The 24,453-nt window shown below is 39.2% G+C and overlaps 7 protein-coding genes across 12 annotated transcripts; 2 read left to right on the forward strand and 5 right to left on the reverse strand.

Moving 5' to 3' along the window:
• Nucleotides 1-2,505: 2,505 nt before the first annotated feature.
• Nucleotides 2,506-3,384, reverse strand: LOC104810572 (pentatricopeptide repeat-containing protein At3g13160, mitochondrial). The gene has a single exon (XM_010536921.1). It carries the CDS (start codon nucleotides 3,382-3,384, stop codon nucleotides 2,506-2,508), a length of 879 nt encoding a protein of 292 aa, XP_010535223.1.
• On the reverse strand, nucleotides 3,326-7,422 carry LOC104810290 (meiotic recombination protein SPO11-1). 3 transcript variants are annotated; one of them, XM_010536500.1, is made up of 16 exons: nucleotides 7,259-7,415; nucleotides 7,027-7,126; nucleotides 6,288-6,361; nucleotides 6,088-6,189; nucleotides 5,849-5,922; nucleotides 5,580-5,596; nucleotides 5,423-5,492; nucleotides 5,310-5,346; nucleotides 5,073-5,120; nucleotides 4,941-4,999; nucleotides 4,802-4,833; nucleotides 4,585-4,690; nucleotides 4,353-4,473; nucleotides 4,200-4,263; nucleotides 3,969-4,084; nucleotides 3,326-3,742 (listed from the first exon to the last, which is right to left on the reverse strand). In XM_010536500.1, exons 1-16 carry the CDS (start codon nucleotides 7,311-7,313, stop codon nucleotides 3,573-3,575), a joined length of 1,245 nt encoding a protein of 414 aa, XP_010534802.1. In that variant the 5' UTR covers nucleotides 7,314-7,415; the 3' UTR covers nucleotides 3,326-3,572. The 3 variants fall into 3 exon arrangements, with proteins under 3 accessions (XP_010534802.1, XP_010534803.1, XP_010534804.1); XM_010536501.1 differs by lacking the exon at nucleotides 5,580-5,596 and adding an exon at nucleotides 5,597-5,613; XM_010536502.2 differs by lacking the exons at nucleotides 3,326-3,742; nucleotides 3,969-4,084; nucleotides 4,200-4,263 and having other exon boundaries at nucleotides 4,392-4,454; nucleotides 7,259-7,422.
• Nucleotides 7,423-8,267: 845 nt separating this feature from the next.
• Nucleotides 8,268-8,885, reverse strand: LOC104810291. The gene has a single exon (XM_010536503.2). The coding sequence runs from the start codon at nucleotides 8,721-8,723 to the stop codon at nucleotides 8,397-8,399; it is 327 nt and encodes a 108-aa protein (XP_010534805.1). The 5' UTR covers nucleotides 8,724-8,885; the 3' UTR covers nucleotides 8,268-8,396.
• Nucleotides 8,886-9,986: 1,101 nt separating this feature from the next.
• LOC104810293 (WEB family protein At5g55860-like) lies at nucleotides 9,987-12,923 on the forward strand. Of its 3 annotated transcripts, none has more exons than XM_010536506.2 (4): nucleotides 9,987-10,307; nucleotides 10,812-10,861; nucleotides 10,962-11,114; nucleotides 11,513-12,923. In XM_010536506.2, exons 1-4 carry the CDS (start codon nucleotides 10,046-10,048, stop codon nucleotides 12,803-12,805), a joined length of 1,758 nt encoding a protein of 585 aa, XP_010534808.1. In that variant the 5' UTR covers nucleotides 9,987-10,045; the 3' UTR covers nucleotides 12,806-12,923. The 3 variants fall into 3 exon arrangements, with proteins under 3 accessions (XP_010534808.1, XP_010534809.1, XP_010534812.1); XM_010536507.2 differs by having other exon boundaries at nucleotides 10,259-10,307; nucleotides 10,812-10,884; XM_010536510.2 differs by lacking the exons at nucleotides 9,987-10,307; nucleotides 10,812-10,861; nucleotides 10,962-11,114 and adding an exon at nucleotides 11,121-11,431.
• LOC104810292 (phosphatidylinositol/phosphatidylcholine transfer protein SFH1-like) lies at nucleotides 12,904-15,965 on the reverse strand. Of its 2 annotated transcripts, none has more exons than XM_010536505.2 (10): nucleotides 15,639-15,965; nucleotides 15,487-15,515; nucleotides 14,894-14,977; nucleotides 14,740-14,793; nucleotides 14,575-14,652; nucleotides 14,316-14,369; nucleotides 14,143-14,184; nucleotides 13,957-14,052; nucleotides 13,694-13,876; nucleotides 12,904-13,456 (listed from the first exon to the last, which is right to left on the reverse strand). In XM_010536505.2, the coding sequence occupies exons 1-10, from the start codon at nucleotides 15,718-15,720 to the stop codon at nucleotides 13,169-13,171; spliced, it is 990 nt and encodes a 329-aa protein (XP_010534807.1). In that variant the 5' UTR covers nucleotides 15,721-15,965; the 3' UTR covers nucleotides 12,904-13,168. The 2 variants fall into 2 exon arrangements, with proteins under 2 accessions (XP_010534807.1, XP_010534806.1); XM_010536504.2 differs by having other exon boundaries at nucleotides 14,143-14,202; nucleotides 15,639-15,964.
• Nucleotides 15,966-17,168: 1,203 nt separating this feature from the next.
• LOC104810294 (DNA-directed RNA polymerases I and III subunit RPAC1) lies at nucleotides 17,169-19,665 on the reverse strand. Its single transcript, XM_010536511.2, has 9 exons — nucleotides 19,386-19,665; nucleotides 18,961-19,146; nucleotides 18,736-18,865; nucleotides 18,562-18,642; nucleotides 18,277-18,464; nucleotides 18,028-18,123; nucleotides 17,825-17,918; nucleotides 17,626-17,742; nucleotides 17,169-17,524 (listed from the first exon to the last, which is right to left on the reverse strand). The coding sequence occupies exons 1-9, from the start codon at nucleotides 19,527-19,529 to the stop codon at nucleotides 17,421-17,423; spliced, it is 1,140 nt and encodes a 379-aa protein (XP_010534813.1). The 5' UTR covers nucleotides 19,530-19,665; the 3' UTR covers nucleotides 17,169-17,420.
• Nucleotides 19,666-20,200: 535 nt separating this feature from the next.
• On the forward strand, nucleotides 20,201-22,435 carry LOC104810295 (protein CWC15 homolog). Its single transcript, XM_010536512.2, has 7 exons — nucleotides 20,201-20,460; nucleotides 20,842-20,948; nucleotides 21,067-21,108; nucleotides 21,183-21,270; nucleotides 21,696-21,795; nucleotides 21,962-22,062; nucleotides 22,138-22,435. Exons 1-7 carry the CDS (start codon nucleotides 20,330-20,332, stop codon nucleotides 22,259-22,261), a joined length of 693 nt encoding a protein of 230 aa, XP_010534814.1. The 5' UTR covers nucleotides 20,201-20,329; the 3' UTR covers nucleotides 22,262-22,435.
• The last annotated feature ends 2,018 nt before the right edge of the window (nucleotides 22,436-24,453 follow it).

Genomic DNA, 24,453 nt, shown 5'->3' on the forward strand with positions numbered 1-24,453 from the left:
TGTGGTATTAATGCATAGTTTTCATGAGGGATTACATCAGTTGAATATTCAAGGTATTAATATGATACTTGATACATCCTATATATATTTGGATTGTAACCACACATAAAATATTTATAAAAAGGGTCCCTTTAAAGTCAGGTGAGATCAATCACAAAGCCGAACGCATGTGCTTGTCCCATTTTATATAGTTTCATTCATGTATGACACATGAAATTAATAAAAAAAAACAAAATAAATAAATAGATAAAAATATTTAAATATATATGGCGAGAGAGGTCCAGAAAGACCCATAACTGTGTGGACTGTGGGGAATATAGAAATGTAGATTGATGAGACAAAAGATACGCCCACAAATATGGCTGAAAATATGCCTATATATCTTCGTGTTGAAGGAAGTAAAGTCACTGACCTCAGTCCTAATAATTAAGATCCCATTAAAATCCATATACATAGTTACATACACATATATATTATAGAATATCATGATTAATTTGGTTAATTGATCTAATGATGTAACATGTATAATGTAGATGCAAGGGATGGGGTATACAACCATGCAGTTTTGAAAAAGGAACAGTAAAAATCAAAATCAGACAAGAAACAAAACAAAAGGAATGAAGTTTTAATATCTAGCAATCATACATCCTGATGAGATTTGTTAAGATAGAGCAGTATTTTTTTTTTTTTTGTAAAAAATTGACCATCGTGATTTTTTAAAAGAGGACAGCGACAAAAGGAAAATGAATGCGAGGGTCTTTGTCAAATGAGAAGGTGACAATGTACGGAGGACTTTGGAGAATGCCCCGACGATTTGTTTGTATTTGTGCGTGTATCTTGAACTTTCATTATACTTTTTGCATTATTAGATGAATGGGCATATATTACATTCCACGTGAGGCCTTTCGAAAGCGACCCATGATATTTGAGATGACCTAATCATGAAATGTTAGCTTTCTATATGGTATTTGTTGGTTGGGAGAGTATTTATATCAATCGATCGGTCCGATGGTTACAAGTCAATTGTGAGATATTTTCATTTTCTGGAATGAGAAATGACACGTTGACGCTGGTCTGCTCAAAGGGTCGCGAAATATTTATTTGGAACTTGAATGAATAGAGTTAATTATATATAATTATAAGTGTTGTTCTGATATAAAATTCTCATAATTTGAGGTTATACCAAGAAGTCATATTGTCTGACCGACAATACATCCTTCTCAATTATTTGTTATTATTAATCTTATTTTGTCAATCAATTAAGAAAAAGAAAAATGATTGTTTGATAAATACCCATGTATGATATTTATTATTTAGCGACGAAATAGAAAAGAATTATCGAAACTTGTCGGAGTTGCCATTCCATTAAACTTGACGGGTTAGAAAGAGGATCCACGATCAATTCTATTTAAACCTGACCCAAACAAAGACAGTGACCGTAATTGGTACACAGTGCTTCCCTGGAGCCGCACCTCCACTTGCAATCGGCATCTTTTGTGCAACGAAGTGATGGCTTCGGCCACAGATTCATCGTCGGTGCCAGGTTTCCGATGGGTACTTCATAATCTCCTTCCTCCGAAGCCGGTGCCGGCGCCGGCACCGCCACGTCGTCTGGAACTTCATCCGCCGCCATGGAGACCGACAGCACTGCCAGCACCCACGTTGCTGCGATGAACGTTCCGTACACAATACCCAACTTAGCCATTGTTTTTTTTCGTCCTATCTCTTTTGACAAGTTCGATTTCAAAATTTTGGGATGTTCCATATGTTATGAATTAGGGTATTTAACACTTGTGTGTTCTTTTGCACATTAGAGTTTATGACAACATAATAAATGTTAAATCCTTGTAATGGTCAACTCAACTATTTTTAATGACGGCGCAATCTAATTTAGCGTTCGCCGTTGACCCGACAGCGATGGAAACCAACCGAGTCTATTAAATAGGGGTGGGTGATGGTTTCGGTTCAAGAATTTGGTTTGGCAAACCGGTCCAAGCTGAAACTAGATCGAACCGAATACTTTTGTACAGTTAACCAGATAAATCGTTTCCGAACGAACTTAATAAATATCGAAACGAATCTGCTAAATATCGAACAAAACCCATAATTATCCACCTTTATGAACAATGTACAAATGTATATGTGAAGTTTCGGTTTTTGTTAGTTTTTTGGTACTCACATAACGAACCCGTTTGGAACCAAACCGATTAATATTAGGTTCTGGTTTGGTACAATTTTTATAGAACGAGATAAACTGTTTGCGAATCGAACCCGATGAATAGCGTACCCAAACCCCAAAAAACCACCCACCCCTACTTATTAAACTCATCATCAATTTGCAAGATATTAGATACCAAATATCTCAAATCTTCCTCGTGACAATACTGTGGAAGAAGCTGAACCAGAAGATGCATCTAAGAACAACCTCAAAGCACGAAACGAAAGATACTAGTTTTGATAAAAAGAGGGTACTAAGTAAGCTTTTTAACCAAACAGTGAGATCCTTTATTCGGAAGCCATACCTAGCTTGATACGCAAGTAATCATTGGACTTGGCGAGCTCGAGGAGCTCCTTGGCTTCTTCTCCCTTTGACCCTTTCACCAATTCATCCACCACTTGCTGCAATATCACCTTGTCGATGAGATGCCGCTTGTTGAATATCTCCTTGCAGAGCTCAAAGGCATACCCCAAATCGCCGCTCTTGCACAGAACAGGAAGCATTATCGCAAATGTCGATTTGTTCGGGCGACAATCGTTCTTCTCCATTTCGCTGTACCAAGTTTTGGCTTCATCTAGTTTCCCTTCATTGATAAACCCCCTAATCATAGAATTGAAGCTGAAATCATCAGGTTTGATCCCTTTATTCTTCATTTCTTCGAACAAAACAACCAAATCTTTCGATTTTCTCTGCATGGATAACCCGAGCAGCCGCGCGTTGTAACTCCTGCCATCTAAACTCACATTTTTCTTCTCCATCATTTTTGACCAAATCTCCTCACCACGCTCGAACTGACCATTCTTGTATAACTCGCATAAAAGCGTGTTAAACGTGAACAAATCCGGCTCCAAACCCTTACTCTCAATCTCATCGAGCACCGAAACAGCATCATCTAAGGAGCCCTTCTCACACAATGCCTTGATGAGTGTATTGTAAGATACCACATCAGGTTCAATCGATAACTTACCCGGCAAGTCCCTGAAGAGCCCGTCAAACAAATCCAACTTCTTCGAGTTCAGGCACGCTCCGAGGAGAGCGTTAAAGGACAGAACCGTTCTGTTGCAGTCATGTTCCGGCATTTCGTCGAACACCTTCTGAGCATTCTCGAACATCCCGGCTTTCCCGTACAGAGAAATGATCCTGGCGGTGAATCCCTCCTTGGACATGTCGTGGCGGTACTTCTTCTGCTCGTCCAGGATCTCTTCGATCCACCGAAACTTCTTGGCGGCGGCGAGACGGCGGACGGTTGAGTCATAGACGGCGGTGCTGGTACGGAATCGGTCCGACTCGCACGCCTTCTTGAACTTCTCCACGAGGCGTTTTGGGTTTCGCTCTCCATTTATGGCTCCCCCCCCTAGGGGTTTAGCGGCCGAGGCGGTGGCGGTGGAGAAGTGGCGCCTGTTGGTGGCGGTGGAGAGGATGCCACGGAGAACGCGAGAGAAATACGACATCGTTTCGGTGTGTTTTTTTTTTCTTTTTCTAAGGGTTTTCTTTGGGTTAGAAAACGGAAGCGGAGGAGATATCCTATATTAAAAGTTTTCAACTTTATAAATCTATTTTGGAAATAAAAAGACAGTTTCGAGTTTTTTTTTTCTTTGGGCCGAACGGGATCTGATTTTTATTTACAAATTACCCGAAGGCTAGCTAAATTAGAAGAAATTGATAGGCAACTACAATCCAATGGTAATTTTCTATCCCATTAAAGTTCGAGAAGTAATTCTGGTCATTCGAATCGATCAAAGAAACTGACCTGGAACTCGAATCTTGGAAGGTATATAAACCTCGGATAGATAGGACAGGGAGTGTACGGACAGTGCTTCGATCTCAAATTTCACGCCTCTCTGCAGCATCACTTCAAGTTCCAACCTTCATATATGGGTATTCACATTGAAAATAAAAAAAAAACCTTCATATATGGAGTTGTTGCGTGAACAAGTCTTAAAATGAAGATTTAAAAATAAAACGCACAACTACGACGTACCTCCATTGGGGCATTTCACGCTTGAGGTAGCATCTCAGCAACAAGGCCTCGGTCCTTTTCTTATCTGTGTATAATAAATTGGTTGGACCCAAAAACAAAGAACGATACAAGAATAAGAATGACACTTGGAGACGACACGTGTCTTGATCTCACCTTCTTCTGTCAAAGGCAAGAGACATTGCTTCGGAATATTGTGTTTCTCCGAGTCCGAGGGAAATGCTCCCAACCACTGTATCCCTGGGGCTCTTAGACACTCTATATCATATGCCATTTGCTTCAATAAATACCAAAAAGGATTTTTAAAAAAAAAAAGAGGAAGCGGTTGGAAACGAGTGAAGTGGAGGCAGTGAAATTTCCGAGTCTAAAACGTGTCACAAAATCTAACCTTGGAACCAAACCGGTATGTAGCAAGGATCTCAAAGCCATATGGATCACAGTCCACTAGACAATATACAGGTAGGTGTAATTTCTCCATTAGGAGTCGCAAGAACCTGGAAGTGATCTTGTCAATGTTATTTGCTGCTGTCTTCGGACAGGAGAATGTGCGTGACTCAAAAGGGTTTCTGATATTATTCTGGAGTCGGATATAAACAATTTTGTACCTTCTTGTCGAAACATCCGGATAGCCTCTTCCCTTCGAAGGAGAATGGATACATGGAACAAAAAATAGAGAAGGAAAGAATCAAATGGCCAAAATTGGCATCTGATCTCTGAAAGAAAGAACGAAGTTATATTGCTAACCGTGATGACAATGCAGCGATTTGTCTTGCAGAACGTATCATTTGCTAAGCGCTGGAACACTGCACAACTTTAATAGGATCAAATGATTTGTAGAAGCTCTCCTCCTGTTAACCAGATAGATAGAAGTTGGACCTGTTTCCTTTTCCACCACTAGTATGTACTCCGCAATGCTGACAATATCTGTAGCAGGAATTCAACAAGACCTATCTCAGCATCTCTCTCCTATTACAATAATTATCAGGTCTAGCTATACAAGTAGATTACTTTCTGCAGAGAACATGCAGCCCTCCAATCCAGTTCAAGAACTTCAACATTTGTCTCAGTTAGTCAATGTCAATAGACAAAACTCATCATTATCAGAATAAATACCTTTGACTTCCTCCACGAGAACTGGAATGGGGAAAGCCTGAAAATTAAGCCATCTCCAGTGTTATACTTGCTGATGATAAGATAACATTGTGAATCTTGCATTTCGGTCTTACAGTGTTAGGATTGTTTATGCAATCAAACTTCCGTTCAGCTTCTTTAAACCTTAACCATCCCATCACCATCCTACAACAGAAAAGAGCGTTGCAATAGATCCAAAATAAGGACATATCCCAAGAAAGAAACATCATGAATGTTATCGAGTCTGCCCACCCATTTCCAACAGATACCTGCAAAAAATGAAATTCTATGCCAAGTTTACATATGTTGAAAGCTCTTGACAACACACTGGCTGGGAGGACTCAACATCATTGAAAACTCAAAACTCAAAACTCATGGAGGGGGTGCCCTTTCAAATAGTTACTATTCCTGACAATAAAACCTTAAACAGATACTACATATGATAAAGTTGACAAGGATCATACGTCTTCGATAGGCAGAGTCAAGGTAAAGCAGACAAAACTATTAGTTCAAGTGCTAACCACATTCAAGTTGTGCCGACTACACTGGAAAAGGATGCATATATCATTGATTGCCCGGTCTACAACTGACTGGGCTGCACGACAGAGAAAACGAATGTTACTGGGAGGCAAAGGACTAATGCCAACTCTTAGTGTAAACATACCATAGAACAAATTTATTATTTCTGAGATTGTAGGCATAAATTATTAGGAAGTTTTTCGTTTCAAACAAAAAGAACAAACTATCCTATCTGCTTTACCAGTGAATACAGATGGATGCATGTAATAGATATCCCGTTTTGACCCATGTCTGTTTTCTTGCAAAAGTTGTCGGATGATCAATAATACCCTTAGCAAAATATCTGAAGATAAATATCTGTAAGGATATTGCTTAACGCGATCCCAAATACGGAAAGCAATAAAAACTGTCCAAATTGTCACTCAAAGAGAAATGGTTCACCAATTCTGTAGGTGTGGGTTTCCCTCGTAATTGTTAGAATTTCCTGTCCCTTAGGTTCGTCGGAGCTGCAAAAGCTGTAAACAGGGGGATGTAAAAAAAGGATAAATGAACATAATTGGTCTAAGAATCATAACTGGAAGCAAGTCTAAAGAAAATTAAGACAACAAATCACAAGGTTCTTTTTTTTGTTGGCTACTCTTTTTTCTCTGCATGACATTGCAAGAAATCGATGTTCATCAGTTCAGATCCTTGATAACTTTTCATAACGAAAAACAAGCATGCATGCTCATTTCGACCTAAGAAGTTGCCTGAAAAGACATCAAATCACCATAAGTCACTGGACTTTTCAGGATCTTCTCTCTCCCAAGGCAAACAGCCGGATCCACTCATCACAATCAACATTCCACACCACATAGAAACCGAACACAGTGAAAGAAACCAAAAACTAAAACCAGACCACTGCTTTGACCAGTATGATGGCAACCCTCTTTGGAATAACAACTCTATTGATACATCAGGCACCAGTCCAGAGGAAGTAAGACAACAAAAGGAAATCCAAACACAATGATTTCATCATCCAGATCTCAGAAATGTAATCACACTTCTTCTCAACATCATATAGTTATCCGTGTTGACCTTCTTTTGTTGATAAAAAAATCAATGAAATCATCCGTGAAAAACATAAGGAAACCACATTAAATAGGTGAAAACGAACAGCATAGATCAAAGGGAAACGAACCAATTCGCTTCTGGATTCATACAGTAGTTCCTGAATCGATTGATGGAGATAGTTGGAGACCGTCCCCTGGCGAGATCTTCAATAATTGATCGAGTAAAATCTGCCCCCAAAACATAACATATGGCGATGAACAGCGACGAACAAGCAAAATCATCTTTCAGAAATCGATTCAGAGGGAAACTCTCATATGATCGGAAAAAGATTTGAATTAATGGTTGGAAATATCATTTACCTTTGATCCTCTGAAGCAATTTTGCAGCATCCCAGTTTGAAACTTTTCCCGCCATCTCTCCTGGTTCCTTGGGTGTGTAATTCTCAACCCGAGAATGAAATCGGTGACAAATTGATAAGCATTGAACTATGAAAATGCCTGACGTTTTCACATAAAGAGATGAATCTGTGCGTCGTTTCTATTCAAAGCTCCAGATAAAAAACGTCAGGACGTTCATAATGACAAGTCGCCGACAGACGTGCTGTTTTTATTGTTCCGAACGAAACTCCGCAGCGTTTTGTGTACACGTTGCCGCATTTATTGTATCCGTTGATGCCTTGGAGTAATTTAATTTTGAACTTAAAGGGTAATGATGAGATTACTTGAATAGTTTAATTTGTTGATGCCTATATAAATGTATTTAGAACATATAAGCTCGGACACATGAGAAGAGGTACAGAAATATACGAATTTTATGCTTTCTAAAATTATTATTATTTTATCTCATCTTGTTTCTTTAATAGTCCACGCACTTGAAGAATCTAGATGACAAAAATCTTCATTTTAAAGGCATATTCTTTTATTTTGATTCTGGTCAACAAATTATATGTTTTGCTTGGTTATATTGTTTACAAGTTTTAGATTAATTAGTTCGTATATATTCAAGTCCATAAAAACATTTTTTTTTTCAATCTTAGATTGACGCTCGGTTTAGATTTTACCGTATAGTATTTATTAAATTCACCTATGCAATAAAAAAATTCCAAAGATAAGTGAGATTTGTTTGCCTCACATAGGCCCATAAATTCATTATTTTGCCAATTCAACGTTTTCATTTCTAAAAGCTGTCGGTGTTTGGACTTTCTAATACTCCGAATTTTGAATTTATTAATGTAACGGCACGAAATTTAAGGTTTTCGGCAATATAAAACTCTGCAGTCGAATATATTCGAATTCCGATAACGTTATAACGTATATAATAAAAATTGTAATTAAAAAAAAAAACACTAAGCCTCGGCGCCTACAAGAATAAAAAATAAATAAAATCACGTAAATCAAGATTTATTCTCCGTAAATATTACATTTTTTAAAATTTCTCTAACATTCCCAAAAAAAAAAAAAGAGGAGAAACAAACAAACAGATCACGTGCAATTCAAACTAGTCGAGATTAGCGAAGCTGGTGTGGAGGAGTGGCTCTTCGAGTTCACCGGAGACGACGTAGTCGAGGATGCCCTCTGCCGCGGCCTTGAAGGCGAAGCTACCTTCTCCGGCGGCGGAGGAGGTCGCCGGAAAGTTACCGGAGGTGCGAGCGAAGAAGAGAACGGCGGCGAGGAAGAGAGCAGTGGAGAGAAGGAGAGGCCAGAAGTAGGACAAGACGGTGAGGAAACCGGGAGAGTAGGTGACGAGAGAGAAAGTGAGGAGAGAGAAAACGAAGGCGAAGACGATGTGGAACCTGAACTTGAGGAGCTTCTCCCGAATCTCCATCTCCGGTAGCCGGTGAAGTATGAACGTGATGAAGAAGAGGACGGTCTGCTTTTGAAATCTCTCTCAGAGAGAGGGAGAGAGAGAGAGAGGTGGTGATGATGATGATGAAGATGGTACTGTCTCTCCTTTGGACGTAATAAAGAAATGAGAAAGATTCTCTTCAGAGAAGGAAAACGTCAAAATTTGAAGTTTGATGTTCTTTTTCCCGTCCTATTCTATATTTATTATTATTATTATTATTATTGGTATGGTGTCTCATATATATTCATGATTCAATGTCAAAAATTGTAAATATGAGTTTTATTAGAGATTAATTTTAATTGTCGGAGACAAAATTCTTATATATTTTTTTCCTGAATATTTGAGATGTATAGTAAATGTTTTAAATATAATCACATGAATTGGAAAAAGAGGACGGAAAACAATCGTCGGCGAAATAATTGTACGAATAAATGATGAAAGCATGTTTCCTATGGGTTTGTCTTTTATTGCATGATATAAATCTGTTCACCCAAAATGCGGACGATATACAGACTTGGAGGCCCATATTTACTGGACCGACCATGTAAATGACAATTTTATTATGGGCGCAAGTAAATAAAATAATGTTAGTTTATATTGCATACATACATACATACATACATACATACATACATACATACATACATACATACATACATACATACATACATAGAATGTAGTGATCTTTGCTAGTAATGGTAGACTGCATTGTTCTTTTCCAGGTTCATATCGAATCTCTAATACAAACTTACAAATCAATGATGCATCCAAGCAGTGCTTTTTATGTAAACATGTACGTACACTCAGTGGCGGGTCCAAAAACAATTGAAATTAGGGGCAAATTTAATTTTATCGTGTGATGAATTACATGTTACTAGGTTCATTTAACAATTTAGTTTAAAATTTTACATATTTTATAAAAAATTTAAAATTTTTAATTAAGTGAGTGGGGAGATTAATGTAGGTCCGCCCATCCGCTTGCACCTTTTTAAGTTTTCCGAAAAGTAATTAGGTAAAAAAAAAAATGGCCGTGATTGGTGTATGGACCGTACCGGGCCCATTTAAAACAATAAAATCCCATCATTAGGCCCAACATTAAAAAGAGTACAGTAATTTGTGTATTGTCGGTCCATCCATACAAATCCGAAAAGATATATTTGTATAACATAAGGTATTTTAAGGTATAATGATTAAGGCATCTTTGAACAATAGTATATAAAGAAAACTATCCGTTCTCTTCTCGAGGAACGTGATTTCGGAAATTAGAGTGCGATAGTGTTACTGTACAAGCACGGCAATGAATGCCTTTTGCACATCAGCGACACAAAAAGTCCCCTCTTCCTCTCAATAATTGCATTTGCACTCCTCTCTCCATTTTCATTTTTCTTTGTCTGTTGTCTGTTGTTTTCCCTTTCTGCTGTATCTCCGGCGCCGGAAAACTCGATATTCTCCGGGAAGAGAGAGAGAGAGAGAGAGAGAGAGAGATTGTGACGTTCGAATGTGTTCGGCTCTTTCTCAGGACGCAACTACAGTTCGTCATATGTAGAGTTTCTGGTTTTGTAGGTAATTCTTTTTTTTTTTTTTGTTATTGGGGAAAGAGAGAACTTTTCCCCGGACATCCTCAGAGATTCGTGATGGACTGGACATTTGCTTTCTGGGTTTTGTCGTTTTGATTGATTGAATGAATGAAGAATGATTTTAGCTATTTGGGGGTTTCTGCACTTCGCGTTTGATTATAGGAAAAATGTTGAGTTCTTCGTCTTTTTCCCAGTTTCTTTTGTTTATTTTGGCTCTGAAAACTCGTCTCTTAAGGGTTTTCTAGTATGTCCATTGCAAATCCCTCGGCTTCTGTCTCATTCCTTGTCATGTTTTGTCTTTGAAACGTTATGATGTTCAGCAGAACTGTAGTCGGTTCATCTGCTTGATGTGTGTTTCTCGTTAAAACGTGTAGTCAAATTCTCTGATCTTACTTTGTATAGCTAAACTCACGCTTTCATAAAGAATGTTTTCCCTTCCTTGACAATTTTCCTGAGAAAAGCTCATTGGTTTTGTCTCCTGAATCTTCAGGGTCTTTTGTCTCCAGAACTCCATCAGCACTGGAGCAAAGAAAAAAAAGGGTTTATTCCTTTGTCGGCTCAAGGTTCTTTTCTTTGAGAATTGAATGCCTTACTCTTACCTTAACGCGTAGAGAAGTGTTTCTTGCTTGCTTATTTGCAGCTTAACGTAGAGGCTGGCAATATGGCTGCAAACGCTAAGGGAGAGATAGACACAAGTGCACCATTTCCATCTGTCAAAGACGCGGTTATGCTCTTTGGCTCTGGCCGTACATCGTCTCCAGCCGTCGAGAGGCCCAAACCAGGTTCCAAAGAGGTGCTTCGGTTTCTCAATATGCATTTCCTGAGAGCTGAGTGTCACATTTTTTTAAGAAACAAACGTATTATGGCCTGTAAATCTTTGTGGCAAAACCGATAAAAGGGGTATGAGATTTCAGAGAGGATACAAGAAAGGTAGGAGGAATTGTGTCTGTTGTGATTCAAAGAGCCTAAGCTGTTTAAGTAAACGCGGATCATATTGATCAGAGAGTGTGTCCTCAACATGCCACCTTGTCAAACTTCTTTTGTGTTATCTTCACCAAACTTTAAGATTAAGGAACTCTGAAGATCTCCTTCACTGCACTGCATATGTGGGTAAATTACACTACATGTGGGTTTTGTGCTGTTACTGCAGATTCTGTGTCAGTATACTAAATATGTCTTTTTTTGTTACAGAGAGTATTGACAAAGGAGAGAAAGCTTCATCTTGCACAGAAAGAGTTGAACAAGTTGAAAGAAAAGATCAAGAACGTCGAGACAACAAAGGCCGAGGCGCTGTTGGAGCTCGAAAAGGCGAGAATAGCTGTTGATGATCTCTCTGACAAACTAAAAGTCGGTGGGAATCTGGGAAAACAGAAGAAACGAGCAGATTCTGCTCGGAAACAAGATCCGGAATTGGCCTCGGAGGATCAAACTACTATTTTTAGCAAATTCGATCAGAAAGAACAAGAGCTTGGGAAAATCTGTCAGAACATGAGAAATGAGGAGGGTCTTGATTTGGATTCTGTGAGAGCTGTGACTTCAAACCTGGATGTTGCCAAAGAATCGCTTCAGAAGGTAGCTGAAGAGGATCGCGGCTTATGCAAAACGTTAGAGACCCTGGAACTCGAGCTTAAAATCGTGCAGGACGTACATGCACAGCTTATAGAGAAGGAAAGAGAAACGGAAGCCATTGCCAGAGACCTTCAGGCCCAACTCCAAAAAACCAAGACTGTTCTTGAAATGTGCCTTGTTGAAGGATTCAAGGCAAGTGACGCTTTAGGAGAAGCAGAAGCAGAGGAGGAGCTGAGGAAGGAAGCTGAAGACATAAAGATTGAACTACGAGGGCTCGAAGAAGAGCTGGAAACTACTCTATTTGTGGCTGGAGCAGCAAGAGCTGCCGAGGAACGTGCCCTTGAACACGTCAACAGATTTGCCTTGTCTGAGAGGGCTGATGTTGAAGAGACCTCATTTTCAGCGCCCGTTGCCAGAATAACGATGTCTCGGGAAAAGTTTGAGTCTTTATGCCAGAAAGCTGAGGAATTCAACAACTTAGCTGAGATCAAGGTGGGTGCGGCCTTAGCTCAGGCAGCTGCTTCAACGGTTTGCAGGGATGAAGCGCTCGAGACATTAGAGATGAGTCAGAGAGAGATCAAGGATTTACAGGCTGCGAGAATGGAGGCGCTGAAGAAGGCTGTAACAGCTGAAGGAGCCAAAAGAGCAGTGGAAGCAGAGCTTAAAAGATGCATGGAAATAGAACAGAAGAAAGCAATTGAAGTAGCAACCTTGATCTTGGCGGAAAACGAGTTTCCTGTCAAATCATCACCTCGTGGGCATGTCTCAGAGGTACTGAAGAGGAACTCTGAAGAGAAACCAAAGAAGTCGAAAACACAGGTCTCTAAGAAAATCCGTTTGCCACGTGTTGGTGGAATCTTTCATCGGAGAAAGAATCAAGGTGAAGCCAGATTCGCTTCTTGTCTTCCAAGTTAGAAACTTTTCTTGTATATAATTTCTTAACCTTCTTCCTTAGTCTTTAGCAACGTGAAAATCTGTGTTTATGCAGCTCTGTATAATTCAACAAATGAATGTAGTGGAAATGAGCTCTATATATTAGAATCATTGATGAGATCCATCCCAAGGAAATGGTATGTTCTATAAACCCTGCATCGAGGTGATGCAGGCAGGTATAGTTATGTCATATATCCGAGAAGCTGAATGAGCAAAGGTGGTTGGCATCTTGATACTGCTAATAAACAGAGCTTGCAGCCAGAGAAATGCCATGTTTTTGCTGAAACAGCAGAGCAATGATGTCTCTCAGGATCTAATCATCAATAGGAAACCTTGACCGAGAATTCAGACAGCCTTGTGGTTACCACCAAGCTTCTGGAACTCAGACTCTATGGTCTCAAAGATCTTGGAATCTTCTGGAGCTGGTTCTGGGAACTTCACATGAAGTGACCCTTCTTTGATCAGTGCATTTGACTCTGAAAGCATAGCCTGTTCCTTGACAAAATTGTATAGCTCTTGATGGAAGGAATGGTCCAAAGAGAAACAATTCTCTACTGTTCCATTTGGGGTTTGCCTACCGGATCCCGACCCTTCTCTTTTACAGAAATGTGGGAGAGATTCATAGTCCATTACCTGCAAAACACCGCAAAAAAAAGGGTCAAAAGATAATTTTTTTGCAAGAGATGAAGAGATACCACAGCTCAGAAGATCATGGTTTTTCACGTTTCCATGGTTCACGACTCATGATGACATGAAAAAACCAGGAAAAAAGCGCAGAAGCATTCTTGTGCAACAAACATAAATTTTACAAAGCCTTGAGCAATTGAATGCCAACTTTTAAGAAAAGAATTGGGAAAGCAAATGGCTTACCTTTAATAACTCTTCTCTCCCACAGCCCTTAAGAACCTGAATCTTCCTCTTCGTTCTCTCTTGCAACAGAGGCTTTATTGTCTTCCAACAAGCAGAAAAGATATACGGAGCATTGACAATATAATATGTCTCCGTCTTCTCTGGAAAGTTCAAGTCATCTATCGTTGTTATAGCAGTCATTAACTGCATGAAACAGACAAGGAAATGGTGAGGAAAACAATGTAGGTCATAAAATTGAGGATGGTTTTAGTGATGTGCATCACCTTGATGTGACTCAAGGCCGAAAGCTTCAAACCAGTCATATCCAAAATCTTCAAACATGTACAGATAGGCCGCCCGAATTTCTTTGAGGCAGATGGCTAGAATGAAAGTTATACTCTTAAGATCGAGAACTTGAATGAATATAGGAGGAGGGGCATGCAGCAAAAAAAAAAAAAGTCTCTTCTTACCAATATTACACGATCCCGGTACTCATTCATTTGGATGTGGGACTGCACATAATAGTGAACCTAAATGAAGAATCAGAAAGTTATAGTCAAACATGCAACTTTACGTGAAGTCCTTTGGCAATACCCTTACAAGAAAGTTGGACAGAAGAATGAAATGACATAGATACACTTACAGAGGCTTTGTCGTATGTGCTAAGCCCCACACCAACAGCAATGACAGGGCGACCCTATAACATGGAGATGAGAAAATGAAGGTTGGATCAAACAAGGTTGTCAGACACTTCATTTACAGATTCAGTGTTTAGGTTTTCACATTCGGGTCAAGGATGAGGTAAGTGATTGAGGATGGTCTAATAAAAAAGAAAAAACAATAACAGAAGCATGGCAAGCTGGTTTGACTGAAAAGAAGATCAAACACAGAAATAGGACTACCTCTTTTGAATAGCCGGATAATCCTACAAGCTGTGTATCCCGGATTGCTCTGTACAGATCAACAGGAATGATGGGTTTCTGAAAAAAAAAATCGATTAAAACAATCATGAGAGGAGAATCGAGAGTATTTATCTTTGCACTTCTATAAAGAGAGTGGAAACTCACAGTGAGCATCTTGTCAATCTCATTTTGCTTCCTCCATTGTAAGCTATCTAGCAACTGGAAAACACTTGGGAGTGTCATTAGTTCAGACTAAAGAATGGTGCAAGAAGCAACAACATCAAAAGATAATACAGGAGAAAAGAAAGTGAATCAAAACCATTCTATGGGCCTTTTGTACGTTCCATTCCCTCGCTTTAAGAAAACGCACGAAAGTCTCGGTCTGGTACCCTTGATGGACGTTCTACAGAACACAACACCGAACAAACTTCAGTAATTCCCTTTTGTAACGATCGATGTAAGTATAGATTCAACCGTAAGTATAGATTCAATGGGAAATGGTAATGGATAAAGGCGAGATTTTGAATCCTTTACTAAGCTCCAAGATTCATTCACTTCATTACACACATATATATTGTCCATAAAAGCAAACAAGGTTCTAACTTGACTTTGCATTTGCCAGAAGATCATATGCTTAATCCTCGGAAGTCCATAGATCGAGAAGAACATTGAATTAACAGGAATCAATTACACTACTCTGTACCGCAAAATTGCAACTTATTGAGACGAGAACAGATACAGATCGGAACAAGGGGAATGGAATTTCTATGGCGGATATCTAATCTACAGCAAGAGCTTAGCTCCAGTTTTACAAACCCTATTTCCTCAGCACAGCAAACGATCCACTAAAAATTTTCTCGGCATCCAAACAGAGAAAGAGAAAACAGAACCGAATGGGGGAACTTCACTAACCAGAAACGAATCTTTCAGTGAATCGTCCACTGCCAATACCATCAAAAAGTAGGTGAGATTAGCTAAAAAAAATTGCAACTTTTCGTGACGATCTTCGAATAAACTAAGCAAATGAACTAAATGTCTTTTTTCCCGGAGGAAAAAAATCGTACCATCTTCCATTAACGTACGGAATTGCTTGACTGCTTCCTCATTAACGATGCCCATCTCTCTCTTACAGATTTTTGAGCTCATGGATTCAAAAAAAAATCTGAGATTCCGGGTAATAAGAGCTACTGCATGGAATCCGGGGAGGGTTGATCTCTGGACTTTCTCCGAACATATAGCAGTGAGGGGGAAAAATGGTCTTTTTTTTTATAGGGGCGAGAAGAAGAAGAAAGAGAGAGAAACCGAGTCGTCTTTCAGAGGCACGAAAGCCTTATATTATTGTAATAAAGAAGACAAGATAGCAATAGAGGAGCTAGCTTTGGATCCAGCCATTTTTGCCATGCGTCTTTGCTTTTCCTTTATTCAAAAAAAAAAAAACATTAAAGTAAATTAGACAAAATTGAGACTCTCTCTCTCTGACTTGTGCCCAGAAAAAAGAACGTGATATTTTATTTCCATTGTTTTTAGGAAATCTCCACTCAAACATAATACTGTTCATGAAAAGTCAGAATCAATCTCTTTTTCTTCCACTCGCCCTCTCTCGAATTCGTATTAAGTCTCTAATTAAACAAAACTATGATGGAAATTAAGCCTCTTATGTTCCTCAATATCTGGATGAATAATATTAATTCATGATTTTGGAAGATGGTAAATTTGAAATCAAAGCACGATATTGAAATCCAATCAGAAAAGGAAAGACGAAATTCGGGATTGTATGGTTGTTTAATATTCAATACAACACCTTGCAAAAAAGAAGAAGAAGAAATGAGATTCCAACCAACATATATGCATATAAAAGAATATGAATTCCCAAAAATAATAGATCTATAAATATTTGATGAGATACCCTTACCAAATTGATTATAAAACTTGTTAATTTTGAAATAGAATAAGCATAATTCTTTCATGAATAGCCCTTGAATACCCTTTGTCATGTGTTACTTCTCCTTTTTCTATCATAAATATTCAGACAAATCAGACCCCACATGTTAGCGTGTCACATCTTGTGCTTTTGATTTAAAACTAGATTTAGATCTTACGATTTAAATTTCCTTTGGAATTTATTCCCGTTTTCCATGTTTAGACCGATGAGCTTTAAATGAACTTTGAAATTTCTTCATGGACAGGAGAGCATCATAAAAACCGCGTGCGATAAAAATTTTGTTCGGAATAAAAAGGATGGCCAAGAAAATGACAAATTTTCATTAATATATGACAGAAAAAATAGATAGTTTGAATATGGTTAATGTAATTTATCAGCATCACCAAACAACATTGATGTTATAAAAACTATATAATTAAAGCATATATATAAACGCTTGACAACTAAATTTAAGCGACCCGTTAGTTGAAAAATCCTGGTTTTTGTTACTTCAAGTTCAAAGTTAATGATTCAACAGAGATCAAAGGTTAAACTTCTGGTTTTAGAACTTCAAGTGCACAAGCAAGGAATATACACGTAAGAACGTGTGTATGTGTGTGTGTATATATATATATATATATGTATGTATACATATTATATGGAACTTTGCATGTACTTCGAAATTCAGGGGAAAAAAAATCATCTGGCATATAGCAATTCAGAGAAAGACGAGCATTTCTTACATCTTTAGCAGCTTTTTCTCTAGATTACATTTCCCCTCCAACCCTTACATTTATGCTCGCATGATTCCGACACTATATTCTCCTCTTGATCCATAAGAGACGACTCAAAGAATCAATTTTGATGCTTCCCCAAGACAGCTCGGCCGAAATCGAACAGGGTTTCCATAAAAGATTAAATCTTTTCAAGAGAGTTCAGTGATTACACGTTCACATTTCTCTTCCAAGATCTTCACGGCTTCGGTGAACAGAATTTCCGGAGGCATCGATCCATCGGATTCAATGGTGACTAGAAAACCACAGTCAAGCCAGAAAACTCGGTTAGAATCTCGATCATGGCGTTTGATTTTACGGTAAATTTCCAAGCGAAGTAATGGGTTTTTTACTTACATATGAAATGGTTTCTAACACGACGTAGAGCCACCCGATTTTCCCAGCCATCTTCTCTTATGCATTCCCTGCATAACGTGCAAGCACGCGGTCTAGCTACCGTGGCCCTTTTCCTACCTGCATTTATTTTCTCTTCAGTCAGTGAAAAAAAATCACAAAGTGGAGTTTTGAAGAGGGAAACAAGGAAGAAATACTTCACCTTTGCCTATGTCTTCAATGTCGAAAACATTAAGGGGGCATGTCTTTACTAGTTGTTCAGCGAGCTCATCCTCAACTTCCTCTAGTAAAACTACCTATAGTATAAACAGTGCGGTAAAAATGGTAAAAAAAAAAAGACATCACAAGGCAAAACCAAGAAGCCAAACCCAAAAACTGCTTGAAAAAAAAGAAAGTAACTTTCACCTCAGGAAGCATCCGGTACCAAGCAGTGGCTACTGGGGACCATTTCGCATGTGTTTTTCCGATGCCTTTAACTGCATGAGCCTCTAGTTCAATTTCCTGCAAGAAATTGCAAAGAAAAGGGACTAGAACAGTAACCTAACCAGATTTTGCTCAAGCATTGTTGCCACTTTCCTGATCAGTAAACTCTTCAGGAAATTTTATGTACGGAATCCAGTCCAGATAGCTACAAAACCCATGTGATATTGTTACCTGACCAGGGCCAAGTTTCGCTATTATGATATCGGAATGCCTTGGGGCGATGGGATTATTAGCAAATTCTGGGAAGGAATCTTGGCTTCGACTGAATGAAGTGTAAGTTTCTGTCTTCGAAGTTGAACCTCCGGAATCTTTAATAAACTCACTCCCATTTGGTAACCATTTCAGTTCGTTGGATTTGACTAAGAAAAATGTCAAGCTTCTGCGTCAGCTAATGAAAGATAGAATTTCCACAAAAAAAAAACTAAGGATTTTAATGTGAAGAAACAGATACTATACCTGTAAGACGTGGTCCGCCTTTTTCACAGCGGACATGAAGTTTGAAAACAATGGTATTCTTTTCATTTGGCTGATCATTTTCTATCACACAGAAAACCAAATGAGAAGGTCGCACATAAAAAAAAAGGACCTATACTGCTGGAAATAGTACATATACCATTGAAAATCTCTTACCAGATAAATATTCGAAAATCCTTGCATCTGCAGCGACGGGAATTAAACCCAATCTATGTGCAAGAACTTCATCTTGGATAAGAGACGTGTTGTTTGCAATAAACACTTTTTCGATAGCCATTGTGGGAAGCTGCAGAATGCAGACATGAATAAGAACAAATACTAAAATGATCTAATATTCAGACATTGATTGCGACATTCAAAAACGCAAAGTAGATTTGATACCTCAGCTATAAGGATTCTTCGGAATGAATTGGCCATTGCTGCATCGATACCGATCATATCAAACTCGAGATCATCCTCTGTTAGCCGAATCACTTCAACTCTGAAATTCTCGCTGAAGTTCTCTAATCTCATACTGTTGTCCACCCCCATTGACGCATATGCACCCGAGTAAGTTATACCTTCAGTCTACATAAACACAACCTTGCAGAACTGAATTAGGCAATCCCGAACGACCAAACCCACCTCCTAACCATAACGAATGGATTAACTCTAGAATAAAGTTTCGAAATTTTGTCCGGAGCGACACGAATGCGATCGACCCATTAACTGGGAGCTCAGTTGGAGAAAGATAAACCACTAAACTGGGACTAAACTGAATTTGAGAAGCAAAAAAGAGCACTAAGCAAGCCGACGGGAGTTCTTACGTGAATAGGGGCATCTTTATTACAGACAACTCGAGTTCGCTGGAGCTCAAGATGCGGCGGAAGTTTGCTGGGAACGTCGGGAAGATCCCATATGTTGAATTTCTTCGTGGTGTTGTCTCCTTTCTGTTCTTCTTCCCCAACCATTGTTTTCTTAAGTTTTATCACCGACCGATTTGGAATTTGAGTCCAGTCCGAATCCGTTCGTTCTGCGCTTGATTCGAGCAGAGAACGCGAAACTCAAATGACAGAAAAACCCTAATAGCTTGTACAAGTCGACGAGGAAGACACGAGACTAGGGTTTTAAGGATTTACGACAGATCTTCTCTGTTTCATTGGGCCAATGTTAGGTACATTGTATTGGGCTTTAATTAAAATTGGGCCACAAGAATGATGGTTTTTTTTTGTTGCAAATGAAAAAAAAACGGATTAGGAACGACAATTATAATATTCTCATGAAAATAATCACAGTAAACATAATTATTTAGCAAATAATTTCCGAGCCGAGCTCGAGCCCGTATTTAGCCCGAAATCTCCGGGCCAGATCGGGCTTGCCCGAAAAATAAACGGGCCTCATTTTATTAAGCCCAGGCCCATACAATTTACGGACGGGGTCGGGCCGATAACGAGTTTTGGGCTTTTTGGACACCCCTCTTATTTACCATTCGTGTGTGCTTTTTATTTGTTTCCCTTGATATGTCTGTCGGCGTTCTTTTTTTGTGTGTAAATACAAGTTGCTTTCTCCATATGATAATAAATCAATTAATTGTCAAAATGAAATAAGATTTTATTATATAAATGTGCGTCTACTCTACATACGCATTTGCGAAGACTTGTTTTCTTGTCAGCCTCGCGTTCTATTCCTCTCATCGGCGTTTCTTCTTTGGTCCGGGCTTCTTTCGGATCGGGATTAGGGTTTTCCTGAAGATCAAGCTTTGTGATCGCAGATGACGACTGCTGCTCGGCCTACTTGGGCTCCCGCCAAGGGTGGCAACGAGCAAGGTGGTGCTCGGATCTTTGGTCCATCTCAAAAGTACTCATCCAGAGATGTCGCCGCTCATACCACGCTCAAGCCAAGGTGGGATTTCGATCCGGTTCTTTCCCGTGTTGTGTCACGGATTTAGATTTTCTGCGATTATGTAATATCTAGTGTTTGCTAGGGTTCCTCTTGATAGAAATGATTGGTGAGGTTGGCTAGATTTATAGGGTTTACTGCCGCGGGTCATGAAGAGATTTTGCGCGTATCTTATGTTCTTGTTAAATTTGATGAAATTGGCTATCTATTGATACTTATTGCTGCGGAGATAGGTTGTTTCGTGGTTTATATGTTTGTTTGCTCCTTGTCGTTGCTTTGTGGATAATTGTCGTAAGTCTGTGCCGCAGTTGTTACAGTTTTGATCTTTCGGCATCCTGTTATTGGCTGAATATCATCGTCTTTTTTTGTTCGTTTTGTTTTCAGGAGGGAAGGGCAGCACACTCAAGAAGAATTGCAGAAGAAGAATCTTCGCGATGAGCTTGAGGAGCGTGAGAGGAGACATTTCTCATCCAAAGACAAGTCTTACAGTGGTAAACAAGATGGTTTTTGAGAAAATATCCAGCGTTCTTCTCACTGTGATGATCTTATTTAGTTTCTACCATTTCTACTGCTGCAGCTGGATTGATGTGTATTGTTGTGTCATTTCAGATGATAGAGATCGCAGAAGGGGAAGTCATCTTCTACTAGAAGGTCCATTAGTGTCATTTATGAATCACAATAGACTTTGTTCAGAACATTATCTGACATGGATATATTGTCTTTAGGTTCTAAAACGGATCCTGAACACCGGATTGTTCCTCGTAGTGCAGATGCTGATGATTCTGACATTGAGGCCAGAAGTGCAGATGATAGGTTCGCTATTTCCTGATGTGTCTTGTCTTTGCTATTTTATGTTTTCTTCCATAATCTGATGGTCCTTTTGGATTACTTTATATCTGATTGGGAGGATCAAAATTATAGTTGTACGTGCTGCATTTTGCTATGATATGCTAATTATTTTAACATGTTTCTGAATGGTTTTCTATTATCTGCATTCTAGACTTTTTCAATAAAAAAAAGATGGTCTGTTCTATCTATTTGTTCTTTTGGTTTTGTTTCATACCAAGTCATTTTGTAGTACTAACTTGTCATCTTTATTGAGTGGCTATGTGATTCGTTGTAGATAAATGACAAGTCTTGGTTGTCATTTCTCTTTAAATGTGTTTTTCGTGACTCTTTCTCCAAACTAAACTCTTTAGTCCCTTTTAAATCTTATTTCGATTTGATTATTGTGTTAGTGATGAAGAAAGTGACGATGACGATGAGGATGACACTGAAGCTCTTTTGGCTGAACTTGAGCAGATAAAGAAAGAAAGAGCAGAGGAGAAGCTCAGGAAGGTAAGATTAGTCTTGTCCGCGAGGATATCTGCGCAGATACTGTTTTCTGGATAGCTTGGAAATAATTTGTTTATAACTCTCCCACATCCCCATTTAATTGGGAAATCTATTGTGGTAAAGGGTTACTTCGTCTTGTTGAACAAATTGTATGACGTGAGTTATCCAGGAAAAGCAGGAACAGGAGGAAGAACTAAAAGTTAAGGAAGAGGCGCTTCTTCGAGGGAATCCACTACTTAACACTCCAACCTCATTCAGTGTCAAAAGGAGGTTAGTCAATTTTATGATCTTGTGATTGTATTTAGTGTAGGAGGCATAGTTTAAGATTCCTTTTCCTCTGGTCAGGTGGGATGATGACGTGGTTTTCAAGAATCAGGCTCGTGGGGAAACAAAAACACCTAAGCGCTTCATCAATGATACGATCAGGAACGACTTCCACCGAAAATTCCTGCATAAATACATGAAGTGATTGAACCGAGGGTTGTTATTACTTGATTGTGTGATGAACCAAGGGTTTATATTCTGTCTTGGTTGTGGTGTCCTTGTACTAAAACAAGAGCAGAGCAGACTGACAATTGTATGAAGGTTTATTATATCGAGCCCATATGCTCAACTTGAATGCTATTTTCCTGGTTTCTGTTCAGCTCTTGCCCATCATCTAACATCTTGAGACTTCAAAACTGGAGAGAGCTTGATGAATCTAATCCCATAGTTGCTGTATGAGCTTGTATATGTTTTTGGCTCACGTCTTATTTTCAGATATGACAGATATTGATTCTCTTTCAGACTTCAGAGGGAGAAGTAAACACAGGCGGTAGCAGAAAGCCATGGAAAGCAGAATCCACAAATCATGCAAGCCACCATTCTCTTAGTGCACCAAACTGAAGCTCCTAGGAAATCTCCTGCATCCTGATCATTATGAGGCAGAAACTAGTCTTAATCGCCTGAAAGAATCCTTGGAAAAACAATGGTATAGTCACTCACCCCGTTTTTTCTTGGCTTACTTGGCGTGTGATGGCTATTAATAGTATTGTGAACAAGGTGAAAAGGAAGCGGGACAGGCCTCCTAGATCCAGCCACAAAGTAGACGATGACCATAAAAAATGTTAGGTAGAAAACGTGTGCCAACATATCACATAGTGTATGGCATCCGTACTATATGCTTAGTCTGTACATGTCAGCTTTTCATCTTTCACTTATGTAGATTTTCTCAAAGGGGTATACATTTACTGTTCTGAAGATGTACGAAGATGTCCAGAAGATGCAGACAGCAAAACATCAAGCCAACCTGTCGGTAGGAGTTATGAAATAAGTAAGAGTTTTATAAGCAAAAAGCTGGCAAAGAATTGTGAAGAAGATGCATTGGGAATCATAAGAATCAATCATGAAAAAGTTGGTGTCTTAACTGCTCGAGTGCTGAGATTTTTTTATGTATGACATTTACATTCATTCTCACTGAAGCATTATTTTCTGGTTTTGTGCTCATCTGCAGGTCTGTTATACGTATATCTTATAAGTGGTTTTCTTTTAGATTTTTTGGGAGGCTTACCAAGAAGAATGATGAAGCAAAACCTTCTGATGTAAACGTGGCTGGTGGTCCGAAGACAGATGAAAATAATTTTCGATGTACTTCGGATGACAGGGAGGTGAAGAACGGCAATGAGACATTTGATATGCATAAACAGGAAGTTGTAGCTGTCCTAAAAGATCTTAAACCATCTGCTGAAATCTGTCATGAGTCTTGTGTGCAAAAGCTTATCCAATGATTCTGTTGATGTTGATCTCTCCTTCCATAGGGCAGATGATCCCGGTGTAAGTGAACCATTGGACCTTTCTTTGAGACTGGCTTCTGGGAATGAAGAGATCTGTTCTCAACTGCAAGGTGACTGTTATCCAGAGTCAACAGACAATACGACTTCTGAAGATTATTCTCCCAAGGTATCGGTCCCTCTCATTGATTGTGTTGTATCATTTTGGGGTATTGGGTATTGGGTTAGAGAACTTCTGTTTTGCATAATTACAACAATGATGTCAACGACTTCCAACAGTGTTGAGTACTTACACTTGATCGTTATCATTCTGTGTCGGTGAGGTGTGAGACTGTTTTAAGTTGCAGAACCAAGAGAATGTGATTTTGGAGGAACTATTGTCTGGATCTTTAGCTGCATAACCTTGGCAACGAGCTGGAATTTTTCAAGGCAGCTGTGGAGAGGTTATTTGACGACAAGCATCCTGTTGAATTCTGTCTTGGACAGCTTAGTCAACATTTACCATTTACCAGCTGGAAGGCGTAATAACATGGATCTTCAAAGGCAAGGGAATAAAACAGTATCCAGTTCTCCTTGAACTTAAGTTGTCTATTTTTCTTGGGTATGTGGTAATTTTATCAGGGATGATGTAAGGTTGTTAGAGTCCCAGATCGGAAATATGTGGGAACAATTGAGTCAATATAATACCATGGGCAGCCTTCCCCAATAAGCTAGCTTTTGTGGTGGAGTTAGGGTCTTAAATCTTATTAATTGGTATCAGAGCCTAACTCTCTACTTTCCGGTGGGCCTTTGACGGACCGTTTTCCTGCGGACATGCAGACGACGCGGTGGGAGAGGAACGGTCGGGAGAGGAGCACAAAGGGTGCGTAGCCGCCAGCGACGCGGCTACCGC

Source organism: Tarenaya hassleriana, unplaced genomic scaffold (genome assembly GCF_000463585.1).
Source record: "Tarenaya hassleriana unplaced genomic scaffold, ASM46358v1 Cleome18, whole genome shotgun sequence".
Lineage (NCBI taxonomy): Eukaryota > Viridiplantae > Streptophyta > Magnoliopsida > Brassicales > Cleomaceae > Tarenaya > Tarenaya hassleriana.

Coding starts and splice junctions, on each gene's coding strand:
- LOC104810572 (XM_010536921.1), bottom strand. CDS start 3,384: ATGTCCAAGGAGGGATTCACCGCCAGGATCATTTCTCTGTACGGGAAA.
- LOC104810290 (XM_010536500.1), bottom strand. CDS start 7,313: ATGGCGGGAAAAGTTTCAAACTGGGATGCTGCAAAATTGCTTCAGAGG. Junction 7,127..7,258: donor ATTGCTTCAGAGGATCAAAG/GTAAATGATATT, acceptor TTTTGGGGGCAG/ATTTTACTCGATCAATTATT. Junction 4,691..4,801: donor CCGGATGTTTCGACAAGAAG/GTACAAAATTGT, acceptor GATCACTTCCAG/GTTCTTGCGACTCCTAATGG.
- LOC104810291 (XM_010536503.2), bottom strand. CDS start 8,723: ATGGAGATTCGGGAGAAGCTCCTCAAGTTCAGGTTCCACATCGTCTTC.
- LOC104810293 (XM_010536506.2), top strand. CDS start 10,046: ATGCCTTTTGCACATCAGCGACACAAAAAGTCCCCTCTTCCTCTCAAT. Junction 10,862..10,961: donor TGGAGCAAAGAAAAAAAAGG/GTTTATTCCTTT, acceptor GCTTATTTGCAG/CTTAACGTAGAGGCTGGCAA. Junction 11,115..11,512: donor CCAAACCAGGTTCCAAAGAG/GTGCTTCGGTTT, acceptor TTTTTGTTACAG/AGAGTATTGACAAAGGAGAG.
- LOC104810292 (XM_010536504.2), bottom strand. CDS start 15,720: ATGAGCTCAAAAATCTGTAAGAGAGAGATGGGCATCGTTAATGAGGAA. Junction 14,203..14,315: donor GCACATACGACAAAGCCTCT/GTAAGTGTATCT, acceptor TTCTTCATTTAG/GTTCACTATTATGTGCAGTC. Junction 13,457..13,693: donor GGAGAGAAGAGTTATTAAAG/GTAAGCCATTTG, acceptor GGTGTTTTGCAG/GTAATGGACTATGAATCTCT.
- LOC104810294 (XM_010536511.2), bottom strand. CDS start 19,529: ATGGTTGGGGAAGAAGAACAGAAAGGAGACAACACCACGAAGAAATTC. Junction 17,743..17,824: donor CATTGAAGACATAGGCAAAG/GTGAAGTATTTC, acceptor AAATAAATGCAG/GTAGGAAAAGGGCCACGGTA. Junction 17,525..17,625: donor TGTTAGAAACCATTTCATAT/GTAAGTAAAAAA, acceptor GTGGTTTTCTAG/TCACCATTGAATCCGATGGA.
- LOC104810295 (XM_010536512.2), top strand. CDS start 20,330: ATGACGACTGCTGCTCGGCCTACTTGGGCTCCCGCCAAGGGTGGCAAC. Junction 20,949..21,066: donor CAAAGACAAGTCTTACAGTG/GTAAACAAGATG, acceptor GTGTCATTTCAG/ATGATAGAGATCGCAGAAGG. Junction 21,109..21,182: donor AAGTCATCTTCTACTAGAAG/GTCCATTAGTGT, acceptor TATTGTCTTTAG/GTTCTAAAACGGATCCTGAA.